We start from the raw sequence: 25852 nt of genomic DNA on the forward strand, positions 1-25852 counted from the left end.
GCAGCAGTGCCTGCTGCAACTTCTGCAGTTAAAAAAAAAAAAAGTCAATTAAAATGTAACAGAACAATTAGCCATTGTAATAGGTTGGCTGAATTAAAGCAGCTGAAGAATCCTGACTCAGACTGGCACTGGGGCATTGAATTGTAACATTACGTGGCAAACGAGGCAACTGACCTCAATGTCTCATCTCCCAGAAACTGTTGCTTAAAGGTGTTAGCTTACTCTTTGCTCTCTGCTGAGCAAAGAACAGGCTTGTAGCAGCCTCAGAACCACCATGGTTCTAAAAGTTCTGCCCTCTTTCCAATGAGCTTGATGGGGTGCTGTAAGGGTCAATGTCTTCTACAGCGACCAGGGGGTCTACAACTTTTGTGCTAAGCGTCTTTTGGGGAGGCAGACCTGTTTCTTTCCTTTTGTGCCACATGTAAAAGAAAAGTCAAATAGTCTCCTTACTCCATGAGAAGATTTTCCACGATGGCTTTTGTGGTTTTGTTTTCCACCCCTGTCCCCAAGGCAATCCTGCTCTTACCTCTCCAGTATAACCCACGGGAGAATCCATACCAACTCTAATCCTCATAGTCCTCTCCCAGTACTAGAGGTGAGAAATTCCTGAAACCAAACTTACTTCTTTTCTTTTTTTCCAAATACAATTTTGCAGATACCTTTTTTTAAATTTTACAAGGTACAAAGCCCTCCTTGCCTCCATTTGCAGAATTCTCTTCATCGAGGCTCTACTGCAGTATGAAATGTATGTACAAGCTACAGTTCAGTTTACATTTCAAATATAGAACAGAACAGTGAATGTTCTGTTTTATTAGCTATATTTCAAATATTTATTAACCATAGAAACAGTTACATGTGTCCAATGGCTTTCAGGCTCCAGGCAGGCCTATTTTTTCATTTTACAGACTACAAAAGAAAGCAAATCGTGGTGGCTTCTGACGAGGTGCAGGACCTGACTAGATTTATGTCTCTGCATGGCAAACTCGTGGCTTGTCTCTGCTCTTATCTCGGAGCTTTCCAGGCCTGTCTCTCAGTGACCTTTTTGTATGCCACACTGGATGGGGCATTTTCTCAGTCCCTCTAGTATTATAGTCTGCTTTTTCTCCAGGCCATTACTACACCCTGTCCTGTTGATGTATTCCTCAGCAATAATAATATCTATCTGCTGTAGACAATCCCATGATGATATAGTACACTATCTTACTGTCACAACAGCAGATTAAGATGTCTTTAGAATAATATTCTCGTCCTGTTAATAGGTACACTCCATTTCAAATAATACTATTCTGTACATTTTTAACAATTATACTCTGTTGGTCTTAATTCCATAGCCAGCATTCTGCTAAAAGGCAGGGTGCTTGATAATAGTCTCTTTAGTCTTTCATTTATTACTTCACTGGCAAACTGCATCCTCAGTGTTTCTCAGTCCCAGCCAGTTTCCTTAAGTTAAAGGGGAGACAACTGGGAAACTCCTGCTATCAAATCAGGCAGACATTTTTATTTGGGAAGCTGTGAAAATTTGGCTTGCTTGCTGTTGTGACTGCAGTCCTAACAGCTGAGAGCATATCCCAGTGGAGGAGTATAATTGTTTTCTGTCTGACCTAACAAAGACCAGAGCTGGCACCTTTATAAGAAGCTCTTACAATGAGCTAAATATACTGAATTTAGCCTATGCTATCTCAGTATACACATGTGATAACAAAGGGGTGGAATTTCTTCATGACTACAGTGAAATTACAGTGTAGGGCATGAAATAAAATGTTTAACTTTTTAATTGTGTTTTAACAATTAAAGGGCAGACAGTGTATTTCCAAGTCTTTTGCATTGCTTTCTGGCTTATTGCAAGCTCAACAGTTAGACTTGACTAGCTGAAGAGATATCTCATTTAAAATTACATCAGAAACGTGGGAATTTTAAGGGGTCACCCAGTTTCAAAGCAATGCTTCCAACTCTGAGCTACAGAGGCTGAGGAAGGAGAGGGTAACTTCTGAACTATATCAAAGATTTATGAATTACTCTAAGGAGACTGCAGGACATAAGGATGCAAACCTGCAGGCTTGCATTGGTTCTGCAGGGGATCGAAACATTATTGGGAAGTTAGTAGTCTAGAAATAGGCTCTAGTAAGAGCCTAGAAATAAATATACCAAAACAAACCCACAAACCTGAAAAAAATACCATAAAAATTTACTTGCTTTTTAGATTAAGCTCAAATTTGAAACTCACAGCTGCTTTTTTGTTGATGTAAAACTGTACTGAAAAATTATTTATACTGATCCTCTGGTTCCTCATTCATGCTTTATAAACCTTTCAACAGGTTTTCTTCCACATCAGCAACGAGAACTTAAAGTATTCTAGCTATACCACCAGACTGGTCTTAGTCTTAAGAGCCTGACTTCTTTGGTGATACACGCTAACCCCCCCACGCTTGTAGGGGTATTCTGACATGCCCCGTCAAGCTCAAACATTTTTACTTATAGAAAACAAAACCATGAGAAGGTCGCCCCAGCACTTGAAACACTCATCCAAAGCAGAGTGCTGACTTTCATGCAGGCATAGGGGGACACTGTGTCTGTGAAGCAGAGCAGGCACTTTCAACATTTGCTTTTTTATCCTTTTGGAAGCATCACACCAGCGCTGTATCCTTTTCCCGTGCTGTAAAGAGATGACACACGTTCACCCACTCCTGTTTTCATGTTTAGCGAGACAATGTTTTCAAGGTTTTTGGAAGTAATTACATTTAGATTGTCTTTAATCAATGAGAAGTCATTGATAGGCGTAAATATTGCAGAGACTTAGGAGGCTATTACCACTGTGATTTTAATTATTTACATTACAAATAACTTCTGCAGACAGTAGTACCCCACTTCATGTATCTGATGATAACTCAACCTCACTCCAATTTTAACTGTTTTTGTTTTGTTCCAGAATTTAGCTTACGAAATCATTCTTACACTAGGACAAGCGTTTGAGGTGGCCTATCAGCTTGCACTACAAGCACGAAAAGGGGGCCATTCTTCAACCCTCCCAGAAAGCTTTGAAAATAAACCCTCCAAGCCTATTCCCAAACCACGTGTTAGTATTCGGAAGTCAGTGGTAAGTAGAAAGTAGTCATGCATGGAAAAAAAAAAAAACGAACCCCATCTATACAGTTAAGAGTTGATATATGTAGAAACTGTACAAGTAAATGTACCTGTTGGGTCAGAAATGCTCCGTGTCTCGGTCGTGCCGCCTCTGCTCATCAGCTGGTGGGGTTGTGTCACTGCAGCACAGGCAGCCGTGTGGAACAACTGCTCGTTTTAGCTTCCGCCAGTTTAAGAGGTTGCTTGGCCAGTGTTGTGCATGTATCTTTTATAGCAATTCCAGACCTTTAATTGATTCGGTCAAATTCTAATGTATTGAGCTGAGGATCACAGGCAATGCATACCTCTTTAAACTGTGCGGTTCCATGGACTTTCCTGATCTTGAATTGAGAAATAAAATCCACACCAACCTTGTTTGGTACTCGATCACTGCATATGTATCCTAATCGAATTACAAATCCAAATCAATTTACAATTATCTCATCACAGCAAGCAACTTCTTTTCTTACCTTTTTTTCTTTTTTTTTTTTACCCTCGGCACAACCTCCTGTTCCAAAACCAGGATTCAATGTACCTTTTCAATATTTTCTTTGGAATCCCAAACTTAGGAATCCAAGCTCATTGGAGTCTACATATTGATTGTCTTTAAAGTGCCTTCTGAAGTGCATAGATGACACACAAATATTCTTTTATGGTAGAGCTTTACAAAAAAATTATGAAAACTATTTTAAATCACATGAAAATACAGGCACAGCGTGACTTGGGAGAGAAAGAGGAAAAATGACTGCACACTGTATCATACTCGCTATAAAGTGAGAGCCATACTCCGTGATATTTAATTACCACATGAGAGGAAGGGGGGAAAAAAACGTATGACTGTACACTTTGTCATCCCTTGCCACAGAATCTTCATCCACAAAATTTTAAGAACATTTCCTGATGCCATCATCAGTGTCAGTAGCAAAAGGACTTTTCGGGATCAAGCATAGCTTTGTCAAACTCTTGTAGCTTGGGAATAGACACAGCTTTGACCTAAACAGGATAAAGAGGGCAACTGTGGGTACGTGGGAGTGTAGAACACTGCACTCGCTGCTGTAGGACTTTGTCAGCACAGGATTTGTTCTGTGTTCTCTTAATTAAAGAAAATGCTAGAAATGCTCTGCACAGAGATGGTAACCCGTCTGTATGTTTGCATTTGTCTTAAAGCAGATAGATCCGTCTGAACAAAAGACTCTTGCGAATCTACCATGGATTGTTGAACCTGGACAAGAAGCCAAAAGAGGCATTAATACCAAGTATGAAACTACAATTTTCTGATACAAAACTGTCCCCCTGTTCCTTGTTGTGCCTTGCACGCCAAGCAGTCACAGCACAGCCTTTCCTTTATGGCAACGTTTCAATCCAGCAGAGAGGAAGACTGCACTGTATGAGTGGCCTTGTAACTAACAAAAAAAAAGGCTGACAGTCATTTCTGGTGATTTCTTCTTCCTGCAGCACTGACAGAAGAATGACACTATACGAAGACTTTTAAAGTTACAGTCCACAAGAGGAGTGAGATATCTTATTTTTCACACAGTTCTCCCTTGTGACTCTGCCACAGTGCTTTCTTTGATTTCTTATTTTCGAATTCTACTTTTTAAAAAAACCACAAAAGGTCTCTAAACTAACACTATTGCTGCCTATGAGTAGAATATTTGATTGGTTTTTTATTTAAATCTTGGCAGTTTTTAATTGAAATAGAACCAGAATTAATAAATAGAGTATTTGTGAAACCACTGAATTCATTAATAATTACTGTGTTGAATAAAGAACTCATTAAAGTGACAAGAAATTAGGCACCCTGATTTCTGTGTGCGCTGGTTTTATATGTAATCATTGGTGTCCTTTGATCCTCTACAGAAATAGGAACCTCTTGCATTGTAACAAAGGATCAGAGTTTTATGAATGGTTAGAAAAAGGTATTAATAATGCACAGAAAACATTTATTAGATATTTTTATGGAAGAGAAGTACTATAGGAAAACATATGAATATTTATGGAAGGAAGCCAGATTAATTATGACAAATATTGTTTATTTTAAAGTTAAGTAAACCACTGCTATTGCAGCATTATGAAAATTATAAGAGTTGTAGCATCAGTGCACTGGATGTTCCGTGTGATCAGTCTGGAATGAAAGTGGAATGGTCATCGTACTACACCTACATATAGATTATGCAGTTCAACATTGCTATAGCCATGAATTCTACTAGTATTTTTAAAGAATAATCTCAGTGGTTCTGAAAAAAAAAGTCAAAACCATGGATTTTGCTATCAAAATTTCTCTCACAGAAAGCTTGTTTGGAAGAGCATTGATAAAATTCTACTGCAAAACATTTTCTAAATAAAAATAGTGAGAAAAAGAAAAAAATTCCAAAGTAATAAAAATGTTTTCATGTAACAAAATAGTTAAGCATTTGCTTAATATTTGATTAAATAAGATTTACTTACATTTTCTTTGAAGTGTTTTAATTTTTTTAATGTCTGTGGAGTATTTGTATAATACCATGATGTATATTTATGTAGAACTGAAATTATAACAGTAAAAATATCACTATAGGAGAAAAATGACATTTTAACGTATATTGTTCTATCCAGTCAACTTGTGAATCATTTTGAAGTTCATTATAGAGATATTGATAAATTGTGTGGTTGTCTTAATGTTTTTTTAATTATTATTTCATATCCAGCTGAGGTTTTCAGTTAGAGTCATCAGTTGGTAAATTCCAAAAAATGGATAATTGAACTTGGTTTAAACCTGATAATTGTATATGGTTTAGTTAAACCTAATCATAGCGCTGAGTGATGACATACTTTTAATACAGTATTCAATTTACTTGAACAGAATAGTTCCTTGTACATATTTTGCCTATTCACTGTTGATATGTACGTAGTCAACTGACAGGAAAAAAAAAACACTAAAAATATGGTACCAAAAGGAAAATTGTATAGGAGAACAGTAAATAGTAGCCTCACTGCAACAAATACTTATGTAAATATGCTTGGGCTTCCAGTTATAAATTTTGTAATTTTGTCATTTATTTATATCCTATAAAAGCACACAAAATAAAATGAAGTTGTACAGTCTCAGTGCTTTGTGCATCATTTTATCATTGCATAAATGATAATGTGCGGTTCCATGGACTTTCTTGATCTTGAATCGAGAAACAAAATCTGCACCAAGTTTGTTTGATACTCAATCACTGCATATGTATCCTAATCAAATTACAAATCCAAATCAATTTACAATTATCTTGTCACATCAAGCAACTTCTTTTCTTACCTTTTTTTTTTTTCTTTTTTTTGACCCTCAGCAGACCCTCCTGTTCCAAAGGACACTGAAATCAGTGAAATGTCCTCCCTTCCCCTTTTCCCAATTTCACTGGGCTTTCGATTTTGTCCCGCAAAAATCCAGGCATTGCTGTGGAGACAGTTTTTGTTTAGAATATAGATTTTGTTTACAGATGGTAAATACTTCGTACTTCAAAGTCCTTAATTAACTGGTTCTTCGGTGCACTACTCAACTGCTGACTTCTCATATTTAATCACACCCCATAAAGAGTCACACAGGGAGTTATGTTAAAGCACATTCACTTCAGGCACCAAAAGTACAAAGTGGCCAGATTTTCAGGCTATGAAACTGGGGCACCTCTTATGTAGCTGAGTGACCCCTAAAATGATAAGGATGAGAGAGGAGCTACAATGCAACTCCCATCAGACATAAGGGAAAAACTTGCAGGAAGAATTTGATCTAGGTTGATCAAAGAGATGTCAAGCAGGTAAGGTGTCACAGTAAGCTGCTGAACTTGTTTGGGAGAGATAATTGGGGCAAAAGACACTGATGATGGGAAGCAAGACTAATGAAAGATGAGGCAGATGAAAGACTGGTGGGGCAGGGAGGGAGTGTGAAAAGTTTTGGGATGCAGCGAGTCAGTGAACGATTGGAGCCCCCACAGCAGACATCAATTGAAACTGGAAGGAGAGAGAAGCGTTAACAGGCATAAGGCACTTCTGCGTTTGCAGGAACCTGACATTTTAGAAGGAAACATTTCCCTCACTAACCGATAATTGCATATGCCAGTTGGAGAGAAGTCCATGGGGTCCCCTCTGGCATGGGACAGTGGTTCAGCATTCTTTTTTTCAGACCTGGAGAGCCTTCTACAAACCTGCACTAACCCCAAGCAGTTACCACGTGATCTCTAGTCCTTTCTGGTCAAGGTGACTTTCCATTAAAGTTCTTAGTAAGCTGGAAGTGTATAGGCAGTAAGGGGACAATGGTCAGTCTTAAAAGTGAAGGTAGGGAAAAAGGGAGACGCCTCCAAAAGATAAGAAAGTGAGGAAAATTGCTATTCTTGACCTCTACTTGAGAAACAAGGGAAGCAGAGGCAGTCAAGGAGAGTATGTGAAGAAACTGGAACATTTGGATGTTGCGAAACCAGTTAATTGCAACAACTGCCTTACAGTGGGAGGGTGGAGAACAGGCAAAAGAAGACAGATGATATGGAAGTAGATTGCATTTGACAGAAGATAAGGAAACTGGAAACAAAGTGAGGTAAGTGTGGGTGACAAAGTATTTTGAGAATTATTTGGGCAGTGAGGTCTCTAATATGCAAGGTAAAAAAGCTGCTGCTGGGAGAAGGGTTAAAGACTGCAGAAACTCCTAAGAAAACAACAGGGAAATTCTGTGTTGTGGGGAGGGTTTCCTAAAGCAGATGTTGGATTTCAGACTGGACATGGTGACTCCTCCAACCTGGACTGCTGTTTATTAAAAGCCAGAGGAGCTGCTGCTCACAGCTGGTAGGAGGAGATGCTCAGCATCTCTGGTTCTGATGTTCTGCCAGTAAGTTTATGAGAGGTTGCTTCTCCTGCAGAACCACAGTGTTACGCAAGTCTTGCAGTTCAAAGCCAACATCTCAGCATCTAAAACTGGCATGAGCATTGGGAAGAGAAGTAGCAGGTCAGGAAGAAGGTTTTGTCAGGCCTTTGGAAAAGAAAGCAGTATGCTAGACAGCTAATAAACTTTCACATCCAACTGTGAAATAGTTTATAGCTTCCATTCTAGATTAAAACAGGCAGCTTGTGCCATGTGCAGAACTCTGATTTAATTTTGCCCTAGATTTCTTTCAATGTGTGCTGTTCAGCTGTCCTGCTTCACACTTCACTGGAGGATGATGTCTAAGACATCATCAAGACAACAGTCTAGAAATAGTAGCTTCAACTGTCTCCAAAATTGCAGTCCCAAGAACAATTGACTCTATGGAGGAACTGTGCAGCAGCAACAAGCATGTGAGTGAAAGACATGGCATAAGGATCAGAGACAATATTTAGGTGTCGGCACTGAAGAGGGGTATCCATTAATTCATGTGACAAGACCGGCTGAACAGAGTGGAAGAAAAAAGGACTCTTAACTTGCTGGAAATATTAACAGGCAAGCATGGGGGGATAATACTTAGGCTTCTACTGAAGAGCTCTGTAACTTTAGTGCTCTGTAACTTCTTTAGGTGAACCAACTTCTTTGCTAAACTAGCAAACTGACCATATCAAGTCCACCGTTGAATGCACTGGTTCTAGTTAACCTTCACACCGGTGAGCTGATAACTCAAGCAAGACAGAGGTTGATCACAAGCTCAGCTCACTGAAACAAACATGCAAGATTCACTTGCAGCCAGGGTTTACACTAGGACATAGATTTTGTGGAACTGGCGGATGGTTTCCTTCCTACTGACTAAACAGTCACACTCATCCTCATTACAATCCTAAGTGCGTCCAGCCAAACACCACTGTTTCACTGAAGAGGCAGAAAAGGGAAATCAGGGAAATGGTCCTTGTCTTTCAGGAAGGATACGCTCCAAATGCAGGAATGGGAAATGGCTTCTCCATTTCCTGGCTCCCACTCTTGTACATGCAAATTTCTTTTCAGTCCTACTTAACATGTATATATGCATTCGCTAGTGCCACATCTTTCACCCTTCCACTATGGGAGTCAGGTACCTACATGTCTTTGAGCATGTGGGTCTGGGTAAAGTGGTAACAACTAGACAGACAAAAATGCTATCTATATGTAAACAAAACACGATTATATCTCTCCACTCTTGGCAGCAAGAGCTTGGAAAAGAAAACTTACTTTTCTATCAATCAAGAAAGCTGAATTCAAAACACTTTACAACCACAGGAGAAAAAGTGAAGCTAAGACAGAAACTGAGAACCTTAGACTTCTTCCTCACGCATAGAAAATATATCACAGATTTAGCATCATAAGATGATGTAATTGTAAGATACATGCCTTTTTGTCATTTTTTTAAACACAGCAATTCCTAATTCCTACCTTCAAGTCATTAGAACTGTTCAAATTCTCCAGATCCTTATCCAAAGCTAAATTTATTCTAATATTAAATCCTTTTAAGAAACAAAATGAAAAATTCACACACAATGTTGAGGATGGGTCAATGCTTCAGAGAACATGTCCAAATTTGAAGGCAGTATATTTGCTTTCATCTTTTCTAAACATGTAACAGAAAACCCAGAAAGTCAGAGTGAGACAAAGGAAATAGAAATATGCTTCAGTATAGAGAATACCCAAAGAACATTAACTTTATCCTATAGTGACACCATGAGGAAAAAAGAAATAGAGTACACTAATTTTTAAGATGCGTTAGACGCAGTGCAGTCTTCATTCTTGCGCTTGTGATTATTGGATAGTGATAATTGCTAGGCTGCAGAATAAGGGGCTTGGGCATGTCCTAAGCAAAAATATCCTAATGTATATAATTGATGCTAGCGGTACTTATTTCTTGAGTTTATGTTGCAAGGATTAATATTTTTTTCTTTAAATTACCTTTATATACTTATACTGTTACATACTGTCTGGAACGTATCAGTGACAGATTAGGTGAACAATTCTGCACTAGAATTGAATGACTGTAATGAAACCTCCAAGTATCTGGGAATGCTGTGCATGAGAGGGGATTAATATGAAAAGATGTTAGATCATTCACCATGGCCACCTCTCTGTCACAGCCATTACGTTTTACTCAGCTATACTTTTGTAAAGCTTCAAGAACTACCTTGGCCAAATACCTCAAACCTATAAAATTAAACTGATTGCCACAATAAGAGACTACTAAGGTGCCATCATTATCCCCAGCCCCTGATGTGGCAGGAAAGCCCTTACGTGAGAAGTACCTAAGTAATTCCACCTGGTGGTACACCCAGCCTGCCCCCTATACTGCAGAAAAAAGATGGGAAAAGAATATCTCCGCCAATCTGACTTTGGGGAAACCTGTTTCCCAGCCAGATGATGCAGTCTGCAAGGGAACTGCACCAGGAAAACAAAAAGATGAGTACCTGTCACACCTCAAAGCACAGCTCACCTCTGTTCAATACTGCACTTCCTAATGCGGCCAGTCTCAAAGGAAGGTGAAAGGATTTAAAGGTCAAATAATGCAGTGCAAGAACGAAGTTCTTATGGATCCACAAATGACCAACAAAAATCCAGAATCTTAGTATTTCATTACGATCAGTTTCCTAGCACAGATGATGCAGACCTAAGAAAAGAAACTTTATCATCAGGTCTCTTAAGTTCCTTTCTGTACCTGTTATTAGATGAGACATGCAACAGAAGGGAATAAAGATCTTAGCTTTATAATAATCCATAACATTTGAAGCATACAGAACAGCTGGGAGCATTTAAGTATGAACTGAATGAGAGTTGTTTAGACTCAGTTTTGCATAGAGAAGTAGAAATTAAGAACTAATTCCCTTGTTTTACATGATTCTACATGGGTTTTTTACATATTTTTTTTTCTTCCAGCCAATAGAACTTGTTATTCTTTAATCAGCAAAGCTGAAATGTCCTGTCTCTCTCCTGCACCTCACAAAAACGTGACTCCGCAGCCTTCTCTCCAATTCAGCAAAACAAATTCAACTCAAACTTTACACTGCAAGACCTTTTCTCCAGTCCTTGGATCACTTTTTGTAGTCGTCTTCTAAATTTTGGTTGAATCTATTTTGTCCCTGAAATGTGAATACCAGAGCTATATGCACTACTGCTGATGTCTTATTAACAAAGCACATAGATCACTTTCTCACTCCTTCAAGGTAGATCCTCTATAGGTACCCACAGGCCCTGTTGCCATATCACTGCAGACACTTCAGAGTTTGTATGGATGATACCATCCACTTTCATTTCCACACCACCATTTCCAAGATGGTCTCACTGGCATTCTTAAGTCCTTTATGAATGACAAAGCTATACTTTGTCCACAAGGTAACGAAAACATGCTGTTGGATGTTGAAAGCAGACATGCATCTTATTGGGATAACTACTTACTCTTGCAATTCACTCGTTAGCCAATTTATATCATCTGCAGCTTTATCACCAAAGGTTTTATAGATCATGGACCAAAACATTAAATAACATTGTACAAAATGACAGGACCAATATTTTAATTCATCTAACATATTCTCTACCAGTGCTATGGAATGGAAGCTCTTTTAAGTCAAAATGCTGTGTTATAGCAAATCAAATTCCCTAAAGAAAACCAAAGTTCATGTATTGACACTGATGGGTTAAAAAAATCACAAGAAAAACAACTAGAAATCTGTCAGCAAAGTTTGCTGAAGCAGTCTCTCGTAAAAGCACAACAATCAGCAACACCCAGAAAAATACTATGATGTTCAGAGTAGACTCTACTTTTCCACATAACCTTAAATCTGCCATTCTGCTGTTTTACTCAGGACTGACTTCAGGTCAATAACTGCCTTGGTCCCCTCTTTCAAAATACCAGAATCATCACAATTCACAACCCTTTTGAAGTTTCTCATTTTTTCAAGACATGATAAATTTTACCAGGCATGATTCAAAGGATGCTTCATCTTACCCATCTCAGACATTTGGCTATTTATTGTTTGGACTTGCTGATTCAAAATTCTTTAGTTCAAACAAATGCATCCTTGCCACCTGTTCTGTTAAGATTATAAATTTCCTATCCCTGTGATTAATATAATCTAAATATATTGTCTTTCCAACATCATCCTTCACAACTCTGTCGCTGTGATCAATGGAATAAGCTGCTTTTTGTTAATTGCATAGGCTTAATGACATCTCGTTTACTTTGATTATTGGTATTTCACTCGTTGGTATACAAACCCCTATCAGTTGCTCACACCCTTCTTTGTAATTTACACTGTAAAATAGTATAAACATCTCCGAATATATTTATCTGTGTTTCACTGCAGCTTCTACACCTCTTTTTAAGGGATGTCAAGTAAGATAACATCTCGTTCAGCAGGTTTTGTGGTGGTTTTGAGTTTTTTTCACATCTGCAGAACTGTGACTCCTTGGACTCCTTTCAATGATTCCCAGCTTTAACACATCCTACATTATATCTATGTTCCCAGCTGTGCCAAAAATTCTTTTGCTGGAATGATTCCAAATCTGTACCTCTCTGACCGAGCTGATACCCTGTTACACAAGGAATATGCAAGCAGAGTACAATCGGTGACACCTGGAAAACTGCTAGTTTTTACACCTTGAATTTGATTTCATAATTTTATTTCGTAATAAAGATTTCATAAAGGTTTGCTTTTCAAGAATGTCTCTGCTGCTCCGAAGCCAAGTGTGTGGGTGTTTTTCATCTTGCTATAGTTGATTTAACTTGCAAAAAGGAGACTTAACTTCCTCTCTATATTTTCTATCAATTACATAAACATTCCTGTGAACAAGTCAGTAAGAATTTAAGACAGATTTAGAGCTGCCTGGTGATAATTTATGAGTACTTTATGTTGGCCTGATTACCAAAATGTTTGTTATATGGCTTCACTTGTTTAACGTAGCAAGAATCTGTTGGCAAAAAAACAACTCTGAAAGGGAAGAAGGGAAGGATAGATTAAACTGGGTACCAGTTTTCAAACTCAGATCTTAAGGAAAAATGCCAGAATTATTTGAATATCCTATTCAAAATAGCCTCTAAAACTGGCTTAGAGGAAGAAAACGCAAAGTCCAAGAATCTGCAAGAGCAAAACTTGTGTTTCAAACGGATAGCAAAAAGCACTTAACTGTTAAAAAAATGCTGTTTCTGTCATTCGCTGTACAAACACCACCATTATAGTGACACCTTTTCCTTTAACATGGCACTGCCACTGGATTATCTGTGCTGCTGATCTCTGACTGCAGTCACTTATAATTTTGTCTCTACTTCCTCTGGGAAAGAATTTTTGCAGTCCTCCAGTTTGGGTCAAGTTCTTGGGTTATGATACCTAATTCAGCTGTTCTCACTTTGAAGTTTTGACTGTGTTTAGGAGCTTCCAGTTTTTTCCTTCAAGGAACCTCATCAGCCATGAACGGACAGTCACCTTAGAAATAGCAAAAAATATCTCAATGCGGTCGTTTCAGTAGGGAAAACCACTTTGTTAGAACTCAAACACTACAAAAAACACATTCAAGGTAGAATGCACCCAAGCTCAAAGCTCCTCACTACTTGTCATAGTGATCAATCCCGATTTAGACATCCAAACCTTGCTTTTGTGAGAAAGAATAATATATCAAATTTAAGAGTTCTTGTATTTGCTGCTAACTGCTCCAAGTCTTCACTGTGATCAAATTCTCATTTTCCGCATAGTTTCCTGCTTAACAAAACAAACATATGGACAGATAGATATCCTAAAGTAATTACTAACCCATAACAGAACTCAAATAAGGAACAAAATAAGTAACACAAAATGGAGGTACAAGCTGCATGAGGTGGAGGCACTGTAGTCTCATTTTTGAAAAGCAGGAGATGTAATTTGTATGCAAACTAAAAATAAATTAAAAAAAAAGGAAGAATTATCACTTTTGGAGAAGGTGATCTTAATTTCATAGATTAACGTTTTAGCAAAAAAAGCAATATGATGCATGATACACTTATCTAACAACTTGTTAAAGATCATTCTTCTTTTCACTAATACACACTGAGGGAACCAGTGAGATCAGAACATGCAGTGAGAAAAAGCTCCATTCCATATTTTGTGATAAAAGAAATAGTAGTGAAGTACAGCTTTGCCAGCAAATCTTCCCCTAACGTTACCAATAAGGGAACCCTGAACAGTGGAACCCTCCATTTGAAAGCAGGTTGACAATAGTAACTAAGGACTAAGTATGAGATGTAATGTGGATAAAGCAGCTTGAAAAACTGCAAAGTGTAAAGAGCTCCACAGCTAGTAGAAGTTTAAGAGGAAAAATAGACTATGACTACAAGGAATAGACTTTTCTTCCATGTCTACCATAAGCAAAAGTTTAACCCTCAGAGCAAAGATATTTCTGGAAAATGGAGATAAAACAATCAAATTGGTAGACTTTTAACTTACTGCCATCTAATGCATTTAATATATTTTAAACCAAATTTAAATGCTCAAGACATGCTATGAAGAAAATTTCAGGTCACATGTAGTTCAATTGAATTGTACCTGTCTCAGGTATTCGCTGGTACAATCTTCCAGTGAAAAACAAACTATTCTCCCACAGGTTCAGTTTGGCCACTTACCATTCTTCTTCTTGAATGAGTGTGTACCCAGAAGATCTATCTCAAACCAGTGCTGCAGACTATGAAAACCCAGCTGCTGAGTCAAAGCAGCAATTTAATAGCTGAATCCTTGATGCTGTAGAAAGGAAAAAAAAATATACTATCTGCTCTATAATATTTAGAGGGGATAAACCCACAACTGAAATTGAGAATGCAACATCTGCAAGACATTTAAAATCTTTCTTTAAATGCTTCGAAAATTCAGATGCCCTCAGGTGGCACTATTTTTTGCTATTATTAAACTTGTACTCAAATAGAGATAAAATTTAACCAACATTTAATCTGTTCAAACTCCTCGAAACTGTTCCTCCTCACATTTCCCAGTTCTGAAGTTAAAGCCACATATTGCTAAGACCCCTTCCACACACGTCCTTCAATCTCATTTGTACAGCTGGAAACATAAAATGCATAATTGCTATCCTGTACTGAATATAAATAAACTTCACAGCATATTTTAAGAAATTATGCAAATACATTGAGAAATTTAGGAGCTACCAACTTGCATAACTTACATGACTGTCCAGGTGCCACGTTCTCAACCATCAAGACGTGACTATCAGCTTCAGATTGGATTCTTTAAAGCAAAATGTTTGATCTGTATTTAGAGACAGATTTCCTCCCAAAGAAAAACACAAAAATGCCCAAAAGCACATCACAAAACAAAAACTGTTAAAAAGACAAAACTCTATGCATTTCCAAATCTTGCATTAAAAATATGCCATTCCTCTCATGCATTATTGCAGTGCTAATAAACCAAAAGTATATTTTTCAGTATTTCCTTAATCTTTTTCTTCTACACAACTTCTGCCAAGGAACGTATAACCTGATCATAGTATTAAAAGATGAAATTAAATGGTTCTAACTGGCAAGTGCAGAAAGAAATGTCCCTGCCATTGTGTCTTTGGGACCAGAAAACTTGCTCTCAGAACACAAGGAGACTAAGACTTCATAGCTCTGGAAAAAGAGTTTGAACCAGCAGGCTACAGAGTCTTTATGCACATAAACCTGAACATTGACTCTAGCGAGGAGTATGGATCAGTTATTACTGTCTTTGGAGAATATTACAGACAAACAATGTGATTTTTAGAACTACAGGAAATCCCTGCTCTCATTTGCTGGAAAGTACCAGCTATCTATAGAAATTAAATTTGCTATACAATTAGTAGAGAACAATTAAAAGAGGCTATTACTTTAGAAATGTGAGTAATGTAAAATACTATTTTCTAAAAGTTATTTTAAATATTAAGCATACTTCATGTGCATTTATACATTAGAAATAACACATGCTTATCTAAACAGCATCATATTTACTTTTACACAGCTGGATTACATAAGTTTGTCTTTGCCTCATTTTGAGTCATTTTAAACATCATGATTGTCAAAATTCATCTGAGTTCATATGTTATTAGAGAAACTGGACAAAGCTAAAAAACAAAAACCAACCACAGAGGGACACAAATAAACAGAAAGAAGTAAATAGAAGAAATGAAAAATACCACACACATAAACACACAGAGTCTAATTGTGGCATCCTAAGTAAGTACTCAGATGATCCCTCTTGAGTTCAGAAGAAGAATCCTCTCTAGCCTGAAGGACTTGAATTTAAGCATTCTCAGAGCACTTGTTATGCGTACAATGTATGGTTTCTTAAATGGAAACAAGCACAGGAAGCTAATTTGTTCTGTAAACAGTCGGGCCCCACGAGAGAAACTGCCTATTAAACACTCGTAAGATCCTTTATTTTTCTCATCCTTCTGAATAAACACAGTCACGCCACTTAAATAGTTCAACTGGTCCAACTCTGACATGGTTGTACTATATCCTACAAGTGTAACTGTAGAAGATGAGAAGTGCTGAAGTTGTCAATAACACATGCTGACAGAAAATCTTACTCCTTTATACTCACCAGATCTTTTAGGATGCACCCTAACAGCCTCAGCTTAGCCTCTGTTAGATCTAGTTGCAAGGTTTCTCATAAAACCTGTTGTGGTTTAGGCTGAATTGGCCTGCGACGGCAACAGATGCTCTCCCCCCACTTCTCCGGTGCAGGAGAAAAGGAGGAGAGATAAAGAGATTTACAAGTTTAGAATGAACTAAACTACTTTAATGAAATATTGATATTAAAAAGGAAATAATGAAATAGATACAATAGATACAAAACCGTATCAAGCTCCCAGGATGATGTCACTGGCAGGCACTGGGGAAGTCCCAGACCGGACTCCGCGACGGATGGGAACTGGATTCCAGCTCTGGAGTCAGGAACACACGGATCGGGATCAAAGGCAGATGAACAGACAGGGTCCTCCTTGGACGTCGGCCATTGAAGAAAGAGGGCTGACCCTTTCATCCCTCAGCTTTTCTACTGAGCATGGGGCAGATGGGATGGAATACCCCTGTTGGTCAGGTTTGGGTCACTTGTCCTGGCTGCTTTTCCCTGCAGGTGGGACCCCTCTATGCTTTTCCGTTTCCGACCCTCCAACGGGGCAAATAACAAAATTAGCTGACCCTAGTTGTTATAGCAATAAGTATAAGCAAGGGCCTCCCTGCATACCATTCCTTGGCATGAAGTACAAACATTGGTCTTATCACTCTGAGAAAGAACAGTTTTCTCCACAATATGCTGTTAATTTCTGAGTTAGAAGAGGCCTAGCTAAGATGTCAAATTACTGAACAGAAAGTTGGTTCTATTTTACCTCAAACTGGGACATTCCACCCCGTATTCAATACCATTTGCATCATGCTCAGATCACTAATACTTTTATCTATGAAATCTACACACACACATATATATGGATAGATAGATACGTGCAGGTCACTCAATTATGATTTATCTTTATATACAAAAGTTCGTTAAGTCCATTTCATAGCAGATTCTCAAGGTAGGCAAGATGATGTGAAATTCATTGTGGTTCGTGCCCATGGGTAGCATGTCCATCTCAGGGAGTTTTGCTGGACGCCACTTGATGAATCTGGCTGAGGTTTCATCATTTCTGTGTTATTCTAAAAAACACTTACAGGACATGGTTAGTACTATATAACAATTAACATCATACTCAGAATTCGGTATTCTCACCCAGGGTCAAATTTCCTTGAGGTACACATTGAACTTCTCCATTCTTCAGCATTACCACCCAAGTACATACAGGTCCTTGAGCAAAAACAGTCCCAGTCCCATGAGTGGGTTTGCCTTTGCCTGAGTCAGGAAAAACCCAAACAGTTTTCCCCAACATATTCCTTTCATGCACCACAGGGACTTTATCCCCTTCTACAGTATGTAAAAGGTCTGACTGATCAGGACCAGCTCGATTAATGGATCCCCTGGTGTTAACTAACCAGGTAGCTTGTGCTAAATGTTTGTCCCAATTTTTAAAGGATCCACCACCCATTGCTTTCAGGGTAGTTTTTAACAATCCATTGTATCATTCAATTTTCCCAGAAGCTGGTGTATGATAGGGGATATGATATACCCACTCAATGCCATGTTCTTTTGCCCAGTTACTTGTAAGATTGTTTTTGAAATGAGTCCCATTGTCTGACTCAATTCTTTCTGGAGTACCATGTCACCACAAGACTTGCTTTTTAAGGCCCAGGATGGTATATTGGGTGGTAGCATGGGGTACGGCATAGGTTTCCAAACATCCGTTGCTCCTTTCCACCATTGTGAACACATAACGCTTACCCTGGTGGGTTTGAGGGACTATGATGTAGTCAATTTGCCAAGCCTCCCCATACTAATATTTTAACTGTCATCCTCCGTGACACAAATGTTTTAACCTTTTATCTTGCTGCTTGATTTCGGCGCATGTTTCACAATTGTGGATAACCTGCACAATAGCGTCCATGATTAAATCCACCTCAGTCATGAGCCCATTAGTATGTTGCATCTCTTTCTTGATGACCTGAAGTGTCATGGGCGCACTGAGCTAAAAACTGTTCACCTCTATGTTCCCCGTCTAAATCTGTCTGGATAATCTTAGCAGCTCGATCCACTTGCTGATTGTTTTGATGTTCCTGAGTGGTCCAAATCATGGGTACATGGGCATCTACAGGACGCACTTTCACGACTAGTTCTATGTCAATATCTTACCATAATTCAGCAGCCCAGATGGGTTTACCTTTGCACTGCCAATTGCTCTGCTTCCACTGTTTTAACCATCCCCACAGAGCATTTGCCACCATCCATGAGTCAGTGTACAGATAAAGCACTGGCCACTTTCTCATTCAGCAACGTCTAGAGCCAGCTGAATGGCTTTTACCTCAGCAAATTGACTCGATTCACCTTGTCCTTCAGTAGCTTCTGTGACTTGTCGTGTAGGATTCCATATAACAGCTTTCCACCTTTGATGTTTTCCTACAATACGACAAGATCCATCAGTGAACAGAGCATACTGTTTCTCATTATCTGAGAGTTCATTATATGGTGGGGCTTCCTCAGCACCTCAGTCACCACCTCCTCTGGTGGCATTCTGGAATCTTTGCCTTCAGGCCAGTTTGTGATCACTTCTATGATCCCCGGACGATTTGGGTTTCCTATTCAAGCTCAATGTATGATTAGTGCAACCCTCATACTCCAGGTAGCATCAGTGGCATGATAAGTAGAAGGAATTTTACCCTTGAACATCCAGCCCAGCACTGGTACTCGGGGTGCCAGGAGGAGCTGTACTTCAGTACCAACTACTTCTGAAGCAGCTCTAACTCTTTCATATGCTGCCAAGATTTCTTTCTTGGTTGGGGTATAGCCTTGACTCCAGAATCCTAGGGGTCGACCTCAAGTCTCCCCTGGTGCTTTCTGCCATAGGCTCCAAGGTAGGGCCGTTGTCCCCAGCTGCGGTGTAGAGCACATTTTTAATATCTCATCCTGTTCGGACTGGTCCAAGGGCTACTGCATGCACAATCTCTTGTTTAATTTTCTCGAAGGCCTGTCGTTGCTCAGGACCCCGTGTAAAATCATTTTTCTTTCACGTGAAAGAAAACCTCACAGAGAGGTTTCACAATCTGACTATAACCTGGAACATGCATTCTCCAGAAAACCACAACACCTAAAAAGGCTTGTGTTTCCTTTCTGTTAGTTGGTGGGGACATTGATGTTATTTTGTTAATCACATCCATTGGGGTCTGGCAACGACTATCTTGCCATTTAATTCCCAAGAACTGGATGTCTCGTGCAGGTCCCTTGACCTTACCTCTTGACATGGCAAAACCTGCTTTCAGAAGAATCTTGATTATTTTCTTACCTTTCTTGAAAACTTCTTCTACTGTATTACCCCACACAATGACGTCATCAATGTATTGCAGGTGTTCTGGAGCTCCACCCTTCTCCAGTGCAGTCTGGATCAGTCCATGGCAACTAGTAGGACTGTGTTTCCACCCCTGGGGCAGTCGATTCCAGGTGTACTGGATGCCTCTCCAGGTGAAAACAAACTGTGGCCTGCACTCTGCTGCTAAAGGAATAGAGAGAAAGGCATTAGCAATGTCATTTGTAGCATGCCATTTGGTTGCCTTGGACTCCAGTTCATATTGCAGTTCTAGCATGTCTGGCACAGCCGCACTCGGTGGTGGTGTGACTTCATTCAGGCCATGATAGTCTACTGTTAGACGCCAGTCACCATCAGACTTTCGCACTGGCCATATCGGGCTGTTAAAGGGTGAGCGAGTCTTGCTGATCACTCCTTGGTCTCCAGCCAATGAATCAGGTTCTGGATGGGAATCAAAGAATCTTGGTTAGTGCAATACTATCGCAGATGCACCATGGAAGTAGCAATTGGCACCTGCTGTTCTTTAACCTTCAGCAGTCCCACCACAGAAGGGTCATCTGAAAGACCAGGTAAGGTAGACAGCTGTGTAATATCCTCAGTCTCTACGGCTGCTATACCAAAAGCCCACGGATACCCTTTTGGGTCTTTGAAATATCCTCTCTTGAGGTAGTTAGTCTATGCCAAGGATGCATGGAGCATCTGGGGCAGTCACAATAGGATGCTTCTTCCATTAATTCCCATTCAGGCTCACTTCGGCCTCCAGTACAGTCAGTCCTTGAGGTCATCCTGTCACTCTAGAAATAGTGACTGATTCTGTCCCTTTATGATTCAATGGCATTAGTGCACCAGTGTCCACCAGGGCTTTATATTTTCGTGGCTCTGATGTGCCAGGCCATCAAATCCACACAGTCCAATAAACTTGGTTATCCCTCTCCTCCTCCTGGCTGGAGACAGGGCAACCCTAATGCTGAGGACAGCATCTCCAATTGCAAGGTGAGTTCCTGTCTGGACCAGGGTAGTGCATGCTCTGAACTGGAGCAGCCATGTTCATGTAACAATCCTTTCTTCTGTCTGCTTTACCTTGCAACTCAAGCACCCGTGCCTGTAGGGCTGAAGTAGGTTTTTTATCCCATCTCCTCATGTCCTCTCCATTATGGCAGAGGCAAAGCCACAGGAAATCTCGGATCAAGTCCTGTTTCCCTTTGGTTGGTCTCATAGGAGGGCATTTTTTCTTAATGGCTGTGACTTGGGTCTGTTCAGGGGAAGAGTGGGGTTCTTTCCCCATTGCAGTTTTTCAAGCAGTTTCTGAAAAATTATCTTTTTTCTCATTTTGCTCTGCTATTGTCTTGGTCATTTTCTCTATTGCCTCACTCATTGTCTTAGTTTGTTCAGCCATTTCCTCAGTTATTTTTTCAGTTATTTTCTCAGTTGTTTTATCACTTTTCTCAGTCAGTTTTTCTACAGCTGCTACACTGAGGGGATGAGACAGTCTTCATACTGCCGTACCTTGTTAGCCACCTCATTTACAGTTGGTGTATCCGTACCAGATCCTCCCCAGACCATTGTTGACAAAGTGTGGGAATACACTGACGGTGCACTCCGTACAAACTTTTTCAACAAAGATGGTTTGCACGGCATTTCATCGGGGTCTGTAATCACTTGCCAGTTGCCATAAATCACCTCTTGCACAGCCAGTTCTCTCAGGTACTTAATACCTTTCTCTATGCTGGTCCATTTGCTTGGGCAGCATTCGATATCATCCTTAAAGGGATACCTGCCCTTTACAGCTGACAGCAGTCGCCTCCAGAGACTGAGAGTGTCTGCCTTTCTCCCAATGGCTTTATCAATACCTCCCTCTTTGGCCAGCTTTCCCAGCTGCTTGGCCTCTCTACCATCTAAGTCTATGCAATCAGCCCCATTGTCCCAACATCGGAGCAACCAGGACAGAAGTGACTCCCCGTCGCGACGACTGAAGTCCTTCCTTATATTTCGCAAATCCTCCACAGAGAAAGATTTAACAACTGTCTCTACATCTGAGTCCTCATCCTGTGTTGACGCTGCCTGAGAAGGGCCCTCTCCTCGATCTACCCGAGCAGGACCCTCCCCTGGATCTGCCTGAGAAGGACCCTCTCCCGGATCTTCGTCAGAGGAACCCTCTCCCATGCCGTCTGGCTCGGGCAGGTCTTTGTGGTAAGGGGCAGGGGAACGAGTTGAGTTTCTTTTCTGCTTCCCGGTCACCGGGACGACTCGTGGGGGTTCTGCTGGCGCTGGAGTGGCGGCAGCGCTCCTTGTCGGGGCAGCCGGAGCAGCGGCAGCGCCCGCTGCCGGGGCCGGAGCAGCCGGTGTCGCTACGGGCGGGGGGGGGGCTGGCCATAGAGGCGGGGGGGGTGCAGGAGGCAGAGTAAGTTCTACGGCAGGCTGCCGAGCGACCGGTGCCGGGAAGGGCCGGGGCGCGGCTTGTGCCGGAGCCTGGGGGGGAGCAGCTGGTGCCTCTGGGGCTGGTGCCGGGGCCGGTGGGGGGGCAATCGTTTGTGTCTGTGCCGGGGCTTTTGCCGGGGCAGGGGCCGGGGCCGGTGTGGCTCGGGCAGTTGTCTGAGTTTCTGCTGTCTTTGATTTCGCCCGTGGGGTCTGAGTTGCAATATCACACGTCACAGAACACTCGCTCCGGCACCGAACTTTAACAATAAGCCACCCCTGCAACACACTCAGGAAAACCGAAAACAAAATCACGACGGAAAGATAGTAACAACCATTCTCTACACCGCCCAAAGGTTTTCCATCCCCTAGTTCCGTTGGTGTCACTTTGGTATAATCATTAAAAGGCAAAGTAAACTTTCCCCAAGTAAAACCGAAAGTGCAATTAGCAACAGAATCCATCACGTGATGCCCGAGATACGCAGGTAGAACCGTTATCCAAGTAATCACATTATACATCTGAAGGCAAATCCACACCAAAATAGCACGCTTAGACCACCGCATCCAAACACAAAGAGCAAGTAAACCATACAACACATATGGCAAATTAAGCACCACTGCATCAATTAACTTCATAAAAGGCTCTCTAAAGGCATGATATAACATTTTGCATAAGAACGACATGATGTGAGCTGTCTGTTCTCCCTGAGCAAGCTGGAATTCAAACTATTCAGGCAATCTACCAGAGCTTTGGTTGAGCTCTGTTTGAGCCCCACGTTGGGAGCCAATAAATCTGTTGTGGTTTAGGCTGAACTGGCTTACGACAGCAACAGATGCTCCCCCCCCCCCCCCTACTTCTCCAGTGCAGGAGAAAAGGAGGAGAGATAAAGAGAGTTATGAGTTCAGAATGAACTAAAGAAATATTAATATTAAAATTAAAAAGGAAATAATGAAATAGATACAATAAATACAAAACCGTATCAAGCTCCCAGGACGATGTCACTGGCAGGCACTGGGGAAGTCCCAGACTGGACTCCGCGACGGATGGGAACTGGATTCCAGCTCTGGAGTCAGGAACACATGAATCGGGATCAAAGGCAGATGAACAGACAGGGTCCTCCTTGGACGTCGGCCATTGAAGAAAGAGGGCTGACCCTTTGATCCCTCAGCTTTTCTACTGAGCATGGGGCAGATGGGATGGAATATCCCTGTTGGTCAGGTTTGGGTCACCTGTCCTGTCCACTCCTCCCTGCAGGTGGGACCCCTCTATGCTTTTCCGTTTCCGACCCTGCAACGGGGCAAATAACAAAATTAGCTGACCTTGGTTGCTATAGCAATAAGTATAAGCAAGGGCCTCCCTGCATACCATTCCTTGGCATGAAGTACAAACATTGGTCTTATCACTCTGAGAAAGAACAGTTTTCTCCACAATATGCTGTTAATTTCTGAGAGTTAGAAGAGGCCTAGCTAAGATGTCAAATTACTGAACAGAAAGTTGGTTCTATTTTACCTCAGACCAGGACAAAACTCTTAGAAGAAAGGTGTGCAGTAAGTTAATTTGGAAAAAAAAAACTTAAAACCCAACAAAACCCAAACCACCTCCTCCAAACCCACCTCTCCCAACCACTCCCAAACCTCACGCCAACACGCAAAGATGTAGATAGCAGCACGCTTTGGAAGTGCTGAAAAGTACAGGTCAACCTACTGCAGAGTTCATACCACCAACAAGCCTGGTCTCAGCTTAACATGGTATCACACATCAGCCGATTGTGTCCCATTCCCAGCTTGAAAGAGCAAAGTGAAATTGGGCACCAAAATCACACTGAAAGTGTTTTCAGTAGCTGGTACACTCCCTGCTCTCCAAACATTAAGGTTTGTTTGGCTTCTGCTGTTCATGAAATCACAACAGAAATAAAGCGTCCCAAGTCCTCAGAGCTCTTGGGCATCACCATCACCATCTGTGAGCCTAAATAAATTTGTGTCCTTGTAGTAGGCAGAAGCAAGAAAGCACCATGTCGACAAATGCATCTGAGTGTGTGCTTTCCCAGGGAAGTTGTGGATGCCCCATCCCTGGAAGTGCTCAAGACCAGGCTGGATGGGGCTTTGAGCAACCTGGTCTAGTGGGAGGTGTCCCTGCCCAGGGCAGGGGGGTTGGAACTATATGATCTTTAAGGTCCCTTCCACCTCTAACCATTCTATGATTCTATCAGAAGGGAACACCAGAAAGCACCATGAGGCTGATTTCTGCACTCCTTGGCATTGACACAGCATCTGTACTTGTTATGAAGGAGAAAGGGCAACCGAATGGTTCAGTGAGGGGTTCATGTTCTACTAGCCATTGGAAGAACATACCTGAAATCTGCGTCCTACTGGTATTCTGGATTTACCAGCTTCTTGAAGACGGGGCAGAGTCGCCTCACTGCAACGTTCTGTTCCAGGAGGGCATTCCCCTGAAACCTGCAAAGGCATCAGCACCTGTATAACACCTCAGGAGAGCAAAGACAAGGACACACACTCTGTCCTAGCTAGATACAACCTGGGGAACTGGCTCCTCTACAGAGACTTCACTAAATAAAAAATTGGGGAAAAAACCCCAGCAATTTGCACAGCGTCCTGTAATAGGGAGTATAACTGCATCATTTTTTAGGAGAGGCAGAATAATTTTGGGGGTGGAGGATGCTTCTCTGCTGGCAAGAGTTTACCAGTTCCAGCTCTACCCACACACTCCAGCACTACAAGAGATCTATAAATCTTTACATGGAAAAACCTCAGGCAACAACTGCAAAGTTCCATTTCAAATGACTAAGATAAGAGAGGGGGAAGGGGAATGCTGTAGTTAAAGGAATGGTACAGGTCAAGGCAATATAAAGCATCCTTTTGAGCAGCTGTATCGCATGTGGGTACAACTCCTTGTTAATAAAGGAAAGAGAAAAAAGATTTGTGAAGGAGCTGTAGGTCGAATTGCCAAAATGAAGAGACCCAAACTTTCTACAGAAGCTGATAGGCATCATTAATAGGAAATGTATCTAAAAACTGTTTACATAAGAGCGTATTATAATTTCAGTTAAAGAACTAGATAAAACTGGCAATGCTCATTAGTTAAATTTGAATGCGGACTGATTCAATTTGATCTGGTATTACAAGAGATAACAGGAGCACTAATGTTCAATCTACATAAAAATTGCTTCTGGCCAAACTTTGTTTCCTTTAAAATACATCTAACATCAAAGGAACATCTAAATATGATGACACAGCAGGATTTTATTTTCTATTACAGTAAACTGCTTTAACCTTCTTAAATATTTTAAATTGAAGTTTCTGTCTTGGCCCCTATTTTAACACTTTTTCATTTAAATTTTGTCATCCTCTTCCTGCGAATCACAACTATTAGTTAGCTCTTCAGACTTTTCCATCGCTATTTCTCCTCTTTCACCTCAGCTACAAAGACTTACAGCCAGCTCCATACATTTGCACATGAACACAACCATCCTGACTTTATTGACA

The 25852-nt window shown here is 40.7% G+C and overlaps 1 protein-coding gene across 2 annotated transcripts in view; it reads left to right on the forward strand.

Annotated features, from left to right (window-relative positions):
* The window catches only part of ANKS1B (ankyrin repeat and sterile alpha motif domain containing 1B), a 441596-nt gene extending 435390 nt beyond the window's left edge, over positions 1–6206 (forward strand). For both annotated transcript variants that reach the window (XM_074144245.1, XM_074144246.1), the window contains exons 25-26: positions 2927–3094; positions 4288–6206. In XM_074144245.1, the coding sequence (XP_074000346.1) occupies positions 2927–3094; positions 4288–4398 (279 nt within the window). In that variant the 3' untranslated portion in view covers positions 4399–6206. The remainder of the gene's footprint in view (positions 1–2926; positions 3095–4287) is intronic.
* Positions 6207–25852: the final 19646 nt, after the last annotated feature.

The sequence above is a fragment of the Numenius arquata genome, chromosome 2, assembly GCF_964106895.1.
Source record: "Numenius arquata chromosome 2, bNumArq3.hap1.1, whole genome shotgun sequence".
Taxonomy (NCBI): domain Eukaryota; kingdom Metazoa; phylum Chordata; class Aves; order Charadriiformes; family Scolopacidae; genus Numenius; species Numenius arquata.